We start from the raw sequence: 15,786 nt of genomic DNA, 5'->3' as shown, positions 1-15,786 counted from the left end.
CAATCAAAAGGCATAGGGTGTCTGATTGGATATAAAAACAAGATCCATATATATCCTGCGTACAAGAGACACACTTCAGACCTAAATGTACTCACAAACTGAAAGTAAAGGGATGGAAAAAGACACTCCATGCAAATGACAATGAAAAGAAAGCTGAAGTAGCAATACTTATATCAGAGAAAAAGACTTTAAAACAAAAACTGTAACAAGAGACAAAGAAGGGCACTACATATTGATCAAGGGAACAATCCAACAAGAGGATATAACACTTGTAAATATCTATGCACCTAACATAGGAGCACCCAAATATGTAAAGCAATTATTAACAGACATAAAAGGAGATATAGACAGAAACACAATAACAGTAGGGGACTTTAACACTCCACTTACACCAAAGGAGAGGTCATCCAAACAGAAGATCAGTAAGGAAACATTGGCCTTAAATGACATATTAGACCAGATGGTCTTAGTAGATATATGCAGAACTTTCCATCCAAAAACCAAAGAATACACAATCTTTTTGAATGCATATGGAATATTCTCCAGGATAGATCACATATTAGGCCACAAAACAAGTCTCAATAAATTTAAGAAGATTGAAATAATACCAGCCATCTTTTCTGACCACAAAGATATGAAACTAGAAATCAAGTACAGGAAGGAAATTGGAAAAGCCACAAATAGGTGGAGATTTAAAAAAATGCTACTGAATAACTATAAAGTCAATGAAGAAATCAAAGGAGAAATCCAAAAATACCTGGAGACAAATGAAAATGAAAATGCAACATGCAAAAATTTATGGGATACAGCAAAAGCAGTACCAAGAGAGAAGTTTATAGCAATACAGGCCTATCTCAATAAACAAGAAAAATCTCAAATAAACAATCTAACAGTGCACCTAAGGGAACTGGAAAAAGAAGAACAAACAAAGCCCCAAATCAGTAAAAGGAAGGAAATAGTAAATATCAGAACAGAAATAAATGAAGTTCAGACTAAAGAAACAATAGAAAAAAGTCAATGAAACTGAGAACTGGTTCTTTGAAAGAGCAAACAAAATTAGAAAACTTTTAGCTAAACTCACCAAGAAAAAAACAAAGAAGGCTCAAATAAGTACAATCAGAAAAGAAAGAGGAGAAATTAAAATGGACACCACAGAAATATGAAAGACTATAAGAGAATACTACAAAAAACTATATGCCAACAGATTGGATAATCTAGAAGAAATGGATAAATTCTTAGAATCATACAACCTTCCAAAACTGAACCAAGAAGAAATAGAGAATTTGAATAGAGCAATCACCAGTATGGAGATCAAAACAGTAATCAAAAACCTCCCAAAAAATAAAAGCCCCAGACCAGATGGCTTCCCTGGTGAATTCTACCAAATAATCCAAGAAGACTTAATACTTATCCTTCTCAAACTCTTCCAAAAAACTGAAGGGGAGGGGAAACTTCTTAACTCATTCTACGAAGCCAACATTACCCTGAACACAAAACCAGACAAGGACAAAACAAAAAAAGGAAATTACAGACCTATATCACTGGTGAACATTGTTGCAAAAATCCTCAAGAAAATACTAACAAATTGAATACAACAATACATTAAAAAAATCATACACCATGATCAAGTGGGATTTATTCCAGGGATGCAGGGATGGTTCAACATCTGCAAATCAATCAACATGATAAACCACATTAACAAAATGAAGAATAAAAATTACATGATCATGTCATAGATGCAGAGAAAGCATTCAACAAGATACAACATCCATTTATGATAAAAACTCTGAACAAAATGGGTATAGGAGGAAAGTACCTCAACATAACAAAGACCATATATGACACCCCACAGCTAACATCATACTCAACAGAGAAAAACTGAAAGCTATCCCTCTAAGAACAGGAACCAGACAAGGATGCACACTTTCACCATTCTTATTTAACATAGTATTGGAAGTCCTCGCCAGAGCAATCAGGCAAGAAAAAGAAATAAAAAGGATCCAAATTGGAAAGGAAGAAGTGAAACTGTCACTCTTTGCAGATGACATGATTTCATGTATAGAAAATCCTACAGAATTCACCAAAACAATTTAGAAATAATAAATGAATACAGTAAAGTTGCAGGATACAAAATCAGTTGCATTTCTGTACACTAACAACAAAGTAGCAGAAAGAGAAGTCAAAAATACAATCCCATTTAAAACTGCAGCAAAAAGAATAAAATATTTAGGAATAAATTTAACCAAAGAGGTGAAAGACCTGTACATTGAAAACTATAAAACATTGAAGAAGAAATTGAAGAAGACACAAAGAAATGAAGAGATATTCCAGGCTCTTGGATTGGAAGAATTAAGAGAGTTAAAATTTCCATACTTCCTAAAGCAACCTGCAGATTCAATGCAATCCTTATCAAAGTTCCAAAGACATTTTTCACAGAAATAGAACTAATAATCCTAAAATTTATATGGAACAACAAAAGACCCCTAATAGCCAAAGGAATCTTGAGAAAAAAGAACAAAGCCAGAGGTTTCACAGTCCCTGACTTTAAAATATACTACAAAGCTATAGTCATCAAAACAGGATTGTACTGGCACAAAAATGGCACATGGATCAATGAAAAAGAATTGACAGCCCGGAAATAAACTCACACAACTATGGACAGCTAATTTTCAACAAGGGAGCCAAGAACATACAATGGAGAAAGGAAAGTCTCTTCAATAAATGGTGTTGGCAAAACTGGTCAGCCACATGCAAAAATATGAATGTAGACCATTAATTTGCACCATGCACAAAAATTAACTGAAAATGGATTAAAGATTTGAATGTAAGAACTGAAACAATAAAACTTCTAGAAGAAAACATAGGCAGTATGCTCTTTGACATCAGTCTCAGCAGCATATTTTCAAATACCACGTCTGATCAGGCAAGGGAAACAGTAAAAAAAAAATTTAATTTAATTTAATTTAAAAAATGGGACTACATCAAACTAACAACTCTGCTCAGTAAAGGAAACAATAAACAAAATGAAAAGACAACCTAACAATTGGGAGAAGATATTTGCAAACCATATATCTGATAAGGTGTTAATATCAAAAAAATGTAAAGAACTTATATATCTCAACAACAAAAAAACAACCCAATTAAAAATTGAGCAATATCTGAACAGACATTTTTCCAAAGAAGATATACAGATAGCCAACAGGCACATGAAAAGATGTTCAACATCACTAATTATTAGGGAAATGCAAACCAAAACTGCAATGAGATACCAGCTCACACCCATCAGAATTGCTATAATTAACAAGACAAAAAAATAACAAGTGTTGGGGAGGATGTGGAGAAAAAGGGACCCTCATACACTGCTGGTGGGAATGCAAACCGGTGCAGCCACTATGGAAACCAGTATGGAGATGCCTCAAAAAATTAAGAGGAGAACTACCATATCATCCAGCTATTCCACTACCCGGTATTTATTTAAAGAACATGAAAACACCAAATCAAAAGATATTGTACCATGTTCATTGCAGCATAATTCACAATAGCCAAGACTTGGAAACAACCTAAGTGCCCATCGATGGACGAAGGGACAAAGAAGGTGTGGTGTACATATACAATGAAATACTACTCAGCTATAAAAAAAGATGAAATGTTGCCTTTTGTGACATCAGAGATAGACCTTGAGGGTATTATGCTAAGCAAAATATGTCAGACAGAAAATCAAATACTATAGGATTTCACTCTTAAGTGGAAGATAAAAACAACTCCAACAACAACAAACAAACAAACACACTGATATAGAGATTGGATGGGGGTTACCAGAGGGAAGGGGGTAGGGGAAGGAAAAATGAGTAAAAGGGCACATGCGTATGGCAACAGATGGTAATTAGTCTTTGGGTGGTGAACATCATGTAGTCTATACAGAAATAGAAATATAACGGTGTACACCTGAAATTTATATAATGTTATAAACTAACGTTACCTCAACAACAAAAAAGACAAGAAATGCTAGGACAAGCATAAAAAAAGAATTAAGAAGATAGATGTCCAAATACATTGATGAATATAAAGGTAATTTTCAAAACATAAAAGTACGCACAGTATGATGTTATGTGCATAAAAATGAATAAAAAATATATTATACAAACTGCGTTTATATAATGTTAAAAATATCTCAAATTATATACAAGAAATCATTAAGTGTAGTTGACTTTAGAAGAGCGTGCTAAGGATAGATGGGAAGTTTTTTACTTGTCACATTCTTGTCATATCGTTAACCATAAAAATATTATTTTTATAATTTGGGAAAAAGTGATAAAGCAAAGGATAAAAAGATATACATAGTTTGCCTGGTAAATAGTATTAATTTATTAATTATTAATATCTAGCTAATTGCATATTCATAAAATTATTAATGTATAATTGTTTATTATTGTTAATGTTGATTATCAATGATTGACCATAATTTATAAATAATTGACTGTGGTCATTATGATTCATCATTTAATAATTCATATAATTTATCCACTAGATAATTTCTTTCTTTTTACTGGCCAAAAGCCATTTGCTGATAATACACATATTAAATATGTGTATAGGGCCGACCCAGTGGCTTAGCGGTTAAGTGCGTGCGCTCCGCTGCTGGCGGCCCGGGTTCAGATCCCGGGTGCGCACCGACACACCACTTCTCCGGCCATGCTGAGGCCGCGTTCCACATACAGCAACTAGAAGGATGTGCAGCTATGACATACAACTATCTACTGGGGCTTTGGGGGAAAAATAAATAAATAAATAAAATCTTTTAAAAAAAAGTGTATATTTTATAACATGTACATGTATAATTTTTAGACATTCTTTAATAAATCTACATAACTGTAAAATGGAGAATGCAGAAGAAACTGACCAATGTATTGAAACAATGAAAAGTCCCTTTGAGAACAGGAATATATTCTAACACACAGAAAACCTATGAGTCATTGGGTGTGGGGATTACCAGGTCATATATTTATATTACTAACTCCTCTTGGCACTTTTGAATTCAAATCAACTGAGACCAGTTTGAACTTATTCTTAAGTATTTTTAAGGAAGGAGATGGAATATTACTATATCTAACTAAGCTTTCAGAGAAATATTATATCTTTTTTTTTGTTTTTTTTATTAATGAGGTCACATTGTTTATAACATTATATAAATTTCAGGTGTACATCATTATATTTCAACTTCTGTATAGACTGCATTGTGTTGACTACCAAAAGTCTAGTTGCCAATCATCACTGTACACAAGTGCCCCTTTACCCCTTTCACCCACTCTCCATTCTCTCCCCCTCTGGCAACCACCAATCTGGTCTCTGTATCTATGTGTTTATTTGTTTGTATCTTCCACATATGAGTGAAGTCATACAGTAATTGTCCTTCTCTGTCTGACTTATTTTGCTTAGCATAATACACTCAAAGTCTATTCTTGTTGTCAGAAATGGCAAGATTTCATCTTTTTATGGCTGAGTGGTATTTCATCGTATATATATATATATACCACATCTTTATCCGTTTGTCCATTGATGGGCACTTGAGTTGCTTCCAAGTCTTGGCTACTGTGAATAATGCTGCAATGAACATACTGGTGTATATTATCTTTTCAAATTAGTGTTTTCATGTTCTTTGGACAAATACCCAGAAGTGGAATAGGTGGATCATATGGTATTTTTATTTTTAATTTTCTGAGCAATCTCCATACTGTTTTCCATAGTGGCTACAACAATTTACATTCCTACCAGCAGTGTACAAAGGTTCCTTTTCTCCATTTCCTCTCCAACACTGTTATTTCTTGTCTTTTTAATAATAGCCATTCTGATGAGAGTGAGGTGATATCTCATTGCAGTTTTGATTGAGAAGCATTATAACATCTAATTGAAATTGCTTCTTCTGACACTCAAATTTATTTCTCCTAGTGTAAGTTACAATATAAAACAAAAATACCCAAATAATTCAGAACAATAGAATCATGGTATCTACTGAGTCTCTAAGGCTTCAGAAGCTGTGTTATGATGTAAGGAATTGAGCTGAGTTTTAAAATAGTCATACTACATGAGGCTGTTCAACTGACGTGGACCTGTGAAACAGCCTAGTAGTCAGCACTTTGATAAAACGGATATAATTCTGCAATAATAGAATGTTCAAGACCTGCAAATGAAGGAGTGTTACCACCCAAAAGGGGGTTCATCTGCCTGCTGCAAGACATGCCAATAGTCAAGAGGCAAGGTGGTAGGAAAGAAAGGACTTTTTATTACAGCTTGCTAGCAAGAGGGAAGATGGCCGACTAATGTCCAAAAAAACCGTCTGAAGGGGGCACAAAATCTTACAGCACTTATATAGGCCAGTGGGTAATAGGGGAGGGGTTTAGGAATGTTGACCCTCGTGTATTACAGGCTGGGAGTCACCACAACAGATATTTCATTTTTCATTGATGATGGCTATCAGCATAGACTCTCTGTTCAGGGGTCATCACATTCCTAAGGAACTCAAAAGAACAAAGTTATCATCTTATCGCAGCTGGGAGGTACATGCACAAGCAGGGGTTGTAAAATCTACAGAGCAATTAGATCATGAGGAAGAAAAAACATAAAAGATGAAAAGATGAAATTTATCCCTTCACATTGCTAAGGTATAAATACATACACTATACACCCAGCTCTGTGCTAAGTGTTGTGGGCGATTTGGAGTTTGTCTCCTTTTCAGTTAATGAATATGTGTGATATTGAAGATTGAAAGTGAAATTGGGAGTGCAGAGGTAGGTTCCAGAAGTGTCAAGGAAAAACTGAGGGATGAGTTAGGTCTGGAAGAAAGAAGAGACATTTTATCCACCAAAATAAAACAATATTTTTTAAGCCCATCACATTTCCCAACAGTAAGTCTATTTCTGTTAACATTTCATCACTTCCCCATTTTGTTGCTTCCTGGAGTGGAGACTGATTTGTTGCCCAGTAAATTCCCTTGTCCTCCTTATGCAAGAAAAGAAATTCTGACCTAACACACAGCCACAGAACAAGTTAACAATATTTTTATGTCTTAGAGTTGAGCTTCCTAAAATACAGATAAAGTATTCAACCTTCAAGATTCATTTTCCTTGAATCTTACCAACAAGACACTCCTGGATCCAGAAATTGAAGAGAGAAGGAGAGAGAGAGAGAGAGGAGGAAAGAGAAAGAATGAATTCATCCAAATCACCTGCATCACAATGCACAGGTAAAATTTGCAGCTCTCCCTTTTCTTTCACAGATTTTTTTTTTTGAAAGAAGTGATAAATATGTTGAAGGACAGGATGATAGAAAAGTAACCAGTAAAGTGAAATAAGAGAGGTAGAGAATGAAAGAAAGAAAAATAAAAGAGAATGGTTAGAAGACTATATGTTACACTGGAAAAATTGCTGGAGATGGAGTTCGAGAGAGCTACCAGAGCGCTGTTCCCACTCTTTCTATAGTTCCCTGTGCCCTGCTGGGCAAGTCACTTCATTTCTCTGGGGCTCACTCTCCTCGTCTGTAAAATGTGTATTGGGAGGGAGGAGGAGAGGAACTACCAGATGATTGTCAGTGTTTTATCTAATTGATCTACAAAGGGCTTGGAAAACTAGACACTGAAAAGAAGAGAGCAGGAGAGAGACAAGAGAAACAGAGATGGTGAGAGAGAGAAAAGCAGAGAGAAAGATAGAGAAAGAAGAAAAAAAAATCTTAGAAATTATGAAAGTATTTTTTTAATTGGATGACTTAGAAAGGGAAAATGGCACATCTGTCTGAGTTCATGAATCAGAGTCATAAAATTAGTAAAAGATTACTCCAGTGGTTCTAAAAGTCTGATCCCCAGATCAGCAGCAACTGGGAATTTGTTGGTTTCATAGCAGCTCTCTGAGGCTGAGGCCACATAATCTGTGTTTTAACAAGCCCTCTAAATGATTCTGATGCATGCTGAAATTTTAGAATTACTTAATATAGACAAATCAAATGGAAGGAAATAAGTAAGTTTGAATAAGAATCTCATATCTCTTTTGTATCTTGCTTAAGAAATATTGACCAAGTTTGTGTCTTTCTTCCTACAGAAAAAGGATACTTCTCTTCCCAAGTGTTCTTATGGACTGTTGCTGGGGTTTCCATCCTACTACTCAGTGCCTGTTTTATCACCAGATGTGTTGGTGAGTTCTGAAGGTCAAATTCAATCTCCCTGGTGAATATTAGGAGTAAATTCTTCCTTGCTGCTTGTGGATTCTCTTCTCTTCTATTCACTTTTTTCCTCATACATCTCCAGGTTATTCCTCAAGCCAGAAACCCCAACTAGTACAAAACTTTTACCAAATTTCAGTGATCTCTAACACACTTTTCATGATAGACATTTTTCATCTCCTTGGTAGCCCTGAGTCCTCTCCCAGTGTACTCATAACATTATGTGTAACCCTCCCTATGAAGTCTGTTAACCTACAAAAACAGAAACCAGTTTAAGAGGCAAAGCATTTATTTGGGATCAAAGAATTGCAATCCAAGGAGCACAGATTCAGGTAGAAACCCAAATAGTGTCTCGATTACAGGAGAGGTGCTCAGGGATTTTCTGGGGAAAAGAGAGGAAGATGAGGTAAGTTTTATTAATGAAGAGTTCATTAGTGCTAGATGAGGTAAGGCTAGACTTATACTTTGTTAACTGGGTTAGCAATTCAGTCATCAGAAAAGTCCACTTTCACCAGTCCTTTCAAACAGAATAGTCTTGTCCCTACTGACTTCTTGGAATTTTGGTAGTTTGGTCCAGTTTGGAAGGTAAAGAAAACAAGACACGCAAGGCAATTCCTCTAAAATGGCTGCTCTGGCTCTATTTTAATATGGCTCCATTCATGTCATCTTTCACAGGTCCTAGCCAGAGACATGACAAATCACTTTTTGGAAGGCAGAGTAGAAAGAGTTAGACTCGGCATAAGACAGAGTACAAATACATTTGTTTTCTCTGGGCCTTTGGGCCTGAAATAAAGTACATTCATCCTCATAAATCAGGAAAATCCTGAAATGTGAATGCCCTCTTCTTTCTTTGAGTAAGTGAATCTATACGAAAGGAAATGTAATAGTAAGAAAATATTATGATAATTATTGTCTCTTTTGTTATAAGTACAAAAATGATAAAATTTATTTTTTATCAAAAGAGTAATGAACATTAACTGTGCCCCTTTCCTTACAGTGACATATCACATCTTTCAATCCTGTGATGAGAAAAAGTTCCAGCTACAGGAGGATTTCATGGAGCTCTCCTGCTATAATGGTGGATCAGGTATAATAGTCCTCAAATTTGAACATCAAAATTTACATATCTGGCTTCTGGATTGATTTTGGGATAAGTAAAGTAGTCGGATTAGGTCTTGTGTTTCAAAAACAAAATGTACAATCTTGCCTGTGCTGTAAGAGAATGATGAGAAGTTAGGAAGAGGACAGGAACAGAACTTTGGAAATGCAATTAGCTTCAGGGCAGGACATCTTGGGGACATTATAGCAAACTTTTAGAATAAATCTGAGGTATCTGTCTGAACAGTGAATCTAGAAGTAGAAGTTTATCCCGGGAATACACTTTTGTTTTTTTTAATTTATTGCCTGCTTCCAAAATGAGATGAAAGAGAAAAAAAAATGTATAGAGTAGGGAATTTGGAAATACCTCAGAAATACACTCCCTATACTCTTATATACAGTCCTGTTCCAAGACTTAGCAAAATGCTACCTGACACCAGAAAATGACTATTTTCTCTGGGCTACAATTTCCTCACCATTAAATTGAGAGAGATTAGACTATTTATTTTTAATAAACTTCAAAGTCTTAAATTCTGTAATTCTAAGAAATTTAGCCCATCTGCACAACCAGTCTGAAGATTTTCTTGAGGGTCATTGTTTTGGGCAACATGAGAGATGGTTGCTTAGAGGTCACTCAGATAAAATGCATAACTTTCTCCGACCTTGGCAGTCTAAGAACAGATAATAGGGTTCTATATCAATAGCTACCTAAGATAGATTGTATATATGGTTACATTTACCGGCACCGACATCTAGAAAATAAGGATTATGTCTCAAAAGACAAGAAAATTGCTGTTTGTGTTTACTGACATAAGAGTTATCTAAAGTCTTAGATAGTAAGATGTGGGACATGACCAAAGCGTTCCAAGGCTTCTGACTGTGGACTTTATGGGTCCAGATGAAGGTTTCCGTTTTCTTACTTAGTTCATATGGGACACTCACAGAAACTTCTCCTCCTAGGTTCAGTCAAGAATTGCTGTCCATTGAACTGGGTACATTTTCAATCTAGCTGCTACTTCTTTTCTACTAACGTCATGTCCTGGACAGCAAGTTTAAAAAACTGCTCAAATGTGGGAGCTCATCTGGTGGTTATCAACACCCAGGAGGAGCAGGTAGTTGGAGTATAGCTTCCTCCAGCATCAATGTAACATTCTTCACAGGATCTATCCCTTTCTTCATACACGTGTACAGTGTTTGGCCCGCATTACTACTTGTTAAATGAATGTACTAAAATGTATGCTGTTTCTACTATTTCTGTAAGTCAACACCTACTCTAATTTATTTTCATTACCAGAAGAGTCCAAGAAAAATGGAATTTCCATGTTCAGGTCCTTTATTAGGCAGGAAAAAAAGGATTGGGAGTTCATTTTAGAATGACCATTATATTTACAAACATGTCATATGAACAAAGGAAAGAAAGTCTATTATCTTTAAGCTACTATTAGTACTGGTTTGTGCTAGATATATACAGTATATTTTGCTACATATAACAGTAGATAAATTTTGAATGAGTTATTGAGAATCTCCTTCTCTGCTGAAGGTTCTTTTTTGTTGGTTTAATTTTATATTATGTATATTTCTGTCACAATAAAAAATCAAGAGATAATCCTCCATGACGTTACAATTTCAGGGCCTTGATCTATCATCTTTAGTCCAGATTCTACTTTATCTCTTTTAATAACAATTAGCTTCAACATTTGTTCAGAATTGAAATCACTGATATATTTTTTGATTGTGTATCTTCCATAGGAATTCCTTTTCCGCGAGAAACCTAGAGAGAAAGAGTTTTATATTGGACTGACTGACCAGGTGATCGAGGGTCAATGGCAATGGGTCGATGGCACACCTCTCACAGAGTCGCTGAGGTAATTTTTCTTCTTGTAGGAGAATTGTACCACTACCCCAAATCCTAAAGTTAGACCACTGTTGAGGGGAGTTCTCAGAACCTCCTTCTGTTCCATGAGATATATTCAGGTCCATCCTTGGTGATATTAGACACAAGAAGAGAGAAAAGAAAAGAATGAGGATCTACTTCTCTCATTTCCTAAGGCTATCTCAAGAATAAAGAGGAAATAACAGATGAAGATGAGAAGAGGATTAAAATTGAAGACTAATTTCATTAGAAATGCAGCAGAGACGGAGAGTGAAATTCAGAGTCTTATGCCCTCAAACTGTAGTGAATGAGACAAAAATAGTGATTTGGGAAAGATAGCAGATTCTTATGGAGTGAAAGCAGGAACTCCCTTCATAACATCTCTTTTCTCCTTAATAATGGCCTTACATCATTAGAGCACAGCATTTTGGAGTTTTCCAAGTTTTTATCTCATTCATTATTTCATTTTACCTAAATTACACCTTTCTGAGATACACTGATATTATTAACTTTCACTTAGTGTTTGAGGAAACTAAAGGCCAAGGAGGTTAAATCAGTTCTGAGAGTATAGCCCAGATGCTCTGATACTTTAGAAAGTTGCTTCACTATAGCACTGTAACACCATTCAAGTATGCACCTAAGTTAATACAAACTCTGTGTAGAATAAAGGGAACAAAACATGACACAGGGTATGAATGCAAAGGGAACAAATCTATCAGGATATCAATCCTTCCAATAACTTCTCATTCTGGGTCTAAAGCTATGAGGGAGCACGACAAAATAGAAAGTCAGAAAGAGCCAGTGCGGCTGCACTACTCATAAACTCTATGACTCACACAAATGATTGAGCTTTTCTGAGATTCTTTTCTTTCATCAATAAAATGGAAATTATACTACTTATCTCACAGGGCCCACTTCATGGCACAGTGATTAAGTTAGATGTGCTCTGCTTCAGTGGCCCGGGGTTCACAGGTTTGGATCCCAGGCGCGGACTTACACCACTCATCAGCCATGCTGTGGTGGCAACCCACATACAAAACAGAGGAAAATGGGCACAGATGTTAGCTCAGGGCAAATCTTCTTCAACAAAATTAATAATAATAATAATAATAATATCTACCTCACAAAGTTGGTGTGAAGTTAAATAACACAAATGTAATTCACCTAACATATTAGGTCACTTTACCTCCTGTAGCTGAGATTTAAAATCTCCCGTGTTGCTCTCTTTCAGCTTCTGGGATATAGGGGAGCCCAACAACTTAGCTACAGTAGAGGACTGTGCCACCATAAGAGACTCTTCAAACTCAAGGCAAAATTGGAATGATGTGCCCTGTTTCTTCCGTCAGTTTCGGATTTGTGAAATGCCAGAAATTAAAACTTGAACAAAGAAAAACCTCTAAGAACGGAAGGCAGAACTTAAATGTATAAATGAGGAGGAACAAGAGCATGAACACAGCCTCGCCTCCAACACAAGAAAAGTGTACACTGCACTTCCTAAGGACTTCACAAGTGTTTGTTGCTCTGATATAAATAAAAATGAGTAGTTCTGAATGTCATAATTCATTATACTAACTGAAGTGCATTTTTCTTTACATTAGTCTCAGGACTTCTCAGAATTTACCAAGCAATTCTCCAGCAAATGCTAGAAGAAAGAAATGCTTTTTTTGGTACATTTGCTTCATTTGTGAGTATATGAAACTACAAGGACATAGAACAAGTACGGAGTCCAGCAAAGGAGATTTTGGAAAGTGCCTTTGAACAACTGCCTAAATTCAGGCTCTGTGTCAATTCCTCTTCTTTCTAGCTCCTGAAAAATCTGTCTTCTCATCTTGATTTCATACTGTTTTTATCCCCTGCCCAAGCATATATCCTCACTATGTTCTTCTCTACAATGAGCAAGAAACTTCCTCAAGCCATGGAACTTATTTCTGCTCGAAAGACTGATGTAAATTTTCTTGCCAAAGGCCTTTATTGCACCTTCTTAGGGAAAGGCTATGCTAACTTTTAGCTCCAAATCGACTGAGATCCAGTCCACTCATTGCAGGAACTCCCTTTTCTCTCTAGTCTCTGCCATTGACTAACTGGATCTCACCTGAATTTGTGTCTATTGCTCAGCTAGATCCGGAGTCGAACAGTCAAATTATTCTAAGGAGACATTCAGCTTGACATTTTCCTGTCTCAAGACTATTCATTTATTGCATAATATTCTATCAATACTGATAAGGTTATACAAGAATATGTAAATAACTTGGCAGCTTTATAACCATGTTTCTTGCAGACTGTACCATAAAGAGACGCTCAAAATTCATACATTGGAATTAATGTGTAATTATTGAATGGGAAAATTCAACTAAACAAGTAAATATAATATATTAGCTTTCCTTACAAATGTTTATTTCCCCCAGACATAAGTGACAATCTGTGGTTTTGAAATCAATACACCTTTAAATCAAAAGTCATTCAACCTAAAAGTAATCCAATAAGTATATCTTCAACTTTCTAATTCCCTTTTTTCAAATCATAAACATCAATGAGGAAACACTGAAAAATATAAACTTGCTTTTTTCATCTTTGTTTCCTTGCAGGTGGCTATAATTTGATTATTTTGAGTTTTATTTCATTATTAAAAGACATGAAAATGTTAGTGTGTATTATTTCACCATATATTTATCATTTAAGTTATACAATTAACTTGGTCTTCAAAGTTTGGCAAGAAAAGAAACAATTGCTAAGGGCTTAGTGGTTAAAGATCATTGGAACCTAAATTATTTATCTGGAAAATTCTTGTTTGAGAAGTAAATTATCCAGTTGAAACTGTTTTAAAATATAATATTTTATAAATGCGGCTACACAAATATTTAGGCACCAGAAAACCCAGAAAGTTACAAAAAATAAAAGAGTAAGTAATCACCCATATTCCCTAGACCATGTTCCCAAAATAAACCACTGTTAAGATTTAAATTTTAGCATTTGGGCCCCTAATTTTTTTAAAAGAAAAATCACTCTGCTACATTTTGTAAAAATGGTACATATTCATTATCAAACATTTCTAAAGAGTACGACTGCATAAAGATGAAAGTGAAAAACATCTAAATATCAAGTTGCAGAAATAATTATCATGAACATCACTCCAGAAAACTTTTTTTGACTTCAAAAATTAGATAAAAGGATGGAAAGACAAGGAGGTGGAAGATAAATATTTATACATATATATGAAAAAATATATATATGCATATATATGTACGCATATATGTGTGTACATCCCGGCGGAGGCGCAGACTGCCTGAAGTGTCAAAGCCTGAGCTAACGTGAGGAGCGCTGGCGTCTGAGTCCAAGTAGGAGCACCGCGTAAGAGAGGCCGCGTAGAAGCGGCGCAGGGTGGAGCACACAGACGATCCCTAGCAGGCTGGCTTACAGGTCTTGCAACCAAGTTTCATCGTTTTCTCCATAGAACTTGCACATTTGGTTGAGTTTATTCTTGGGTGTCTTACAGTTGTATTGCTATGGCAAATGTAATATTTGATATAGAAATACATTTTCTATATTTTGCAGGTATTATACAGGAATATTGTTGATCTTTGTATATGGATAATTTATCCAGAAACATTGCTGAACTCTGCTGTTATTTTTTAACGCTTTGGCTGTAGATTCCCTTACATTTTCTTTGTAGATAATTATGTTGTCTGTATACTGAGGTATCTAGTACCATAGCTACTGCACACTGAACACTAGTCCTCCTTGAGGTATGCTGGGAACTGTAAAATAAATACACCACATTTTCGAGGACTTATTTTGAAAAAAAAGTGAAATATGTCACTCATAGTTTTATATTGATTACGTGTTAAAATGATAATATTTTGGATATATTGGTTTAAATAAAATGAATTATTACAATAATAATTTATTTTTACTTTTTTGATGTAGTTACTGGAAAATGTAAGCATATATGGCTCATATTTTTGACTTGCGTTGTATTTCCTTTGCACGGTTCTGGTCTGCAAATAATGATGGTTTTGTTTTTTCCCTTTCCAGTTCTTCTGATCATACTAAGCTAGCTAGGACTACCAATATATGTTTAGATAGAAGCTGCTGTAGTGGGCATCCTTGTTTTGTTCTTGACTTTAAAGAAAATGCTTCTAATGGTTTACTTTTAAGTGTAATGATTGCTGTAGGTTTGGAGTAGACCCTCTGTAGAAAATTGTTTTTATTTCTTATTTGTTAAATATTTTACACTAAATGGTTTATTGATTCTATTAAATGATGCTTAAGCATCTCTTTTTAAAAGTCAATATGATTAATTACATCAAAAATTTGCATACAATGTACATACATGTACATTCCTTAAAAAAAAAACAATTCTTCTACAAGGATTATAACTAAAAATAGCTGTTTTTAGCCAACTCCTGATTCCCATGTCCAAGAGGCAACCATAGTCAACTCTTTAGATGTTCCTTCTTCTGTTGAGTTCCATGTTACTAAATAGATTGGCTTCTATTTCTAATAGTTTCTAAAAACACTTTAAACTATAACGCTTTGATTTTTTTCAATTTTAGATAATTCAATAATTTCTCCACATGAAATGAAATGAAACAAGAATCTCCCTCTCA

The 15,786-nt window shown here is 35.1% G+C and overlaps 1 protein-coding gene across 1 annotated transcript; it reads left to right on the top strand.

The window, feature by feature from the left end:
- The first annotated feature begins 6,642 nt into the window (after positions 1–6,642).
- Positions 6,643–15,718, top strand: CLEC4E (C-type lectin domain family 4 member E). The gene is made up of 6 exons (XM_004438826.3): positions 6,643–7,240; positions 8,088–8,180; positions 9,206–9,295; positions 10,267–10,418; positions 11,056–11,171; positions 12,411–15,718. Exons 1-6 carry the CDS (start codon positions 7,204–7,206, stop codon positions 12,559–12,561), a joined length of 639 nt encoding a protein of 212 aa, XP_004438883.1. The 5' UTR covers positions 6,643–7,203; the 3' UTR covers positions 12,562–15,718.
- Positions 15,719–15,786: the final 68 nt, after the last annotated feature.

The sequence above is a fragment of the Ceratotherium simum genome, chromosome 17 (assembly GCF_057802395.1).
Source record: "Ceratotherium simum simum isolate JZ-2026a chromosome 17, ASM5780239v1, whole genome shotgun sequence".
In the NCBI taxonomy this organism is placed as follows: domain Eukaryota; kingdom Metazoa; phylum Chordata; class Mammalia; order Perissodactyla; family Rhinocerotidae; genus Ceratotherium; species Ceratotherium simum.
Note: the sequence above shows the minus strand (reverse complement) of the source record. Positions and strands in the feature narration are given on the sequence as shown.

Bases quoted from the DNA above. Each gene is read 5' to 3' on its own strand.
- CLEC4E (XM_004438826.3), top strand. From the start codon at position 7,204: ATGAATTCATCCAAATCACCTGCATCACAATGCACAG. The intron at 9,296-10,266 runs GTATAATAGTCC...TTCTCCTCCTAG, and splicing joins CTGCTATAATGGTGGATCAG to GTTCAGTCAAGAATTGCTGT. The intron at 11,172-12,410 runs GTAATTTTTCTT...GCTCTCTTTCAG, and splicing joins CCTCTCACAGAGTCGCTGAG to CTTCTGGGATATAGGGGAGC.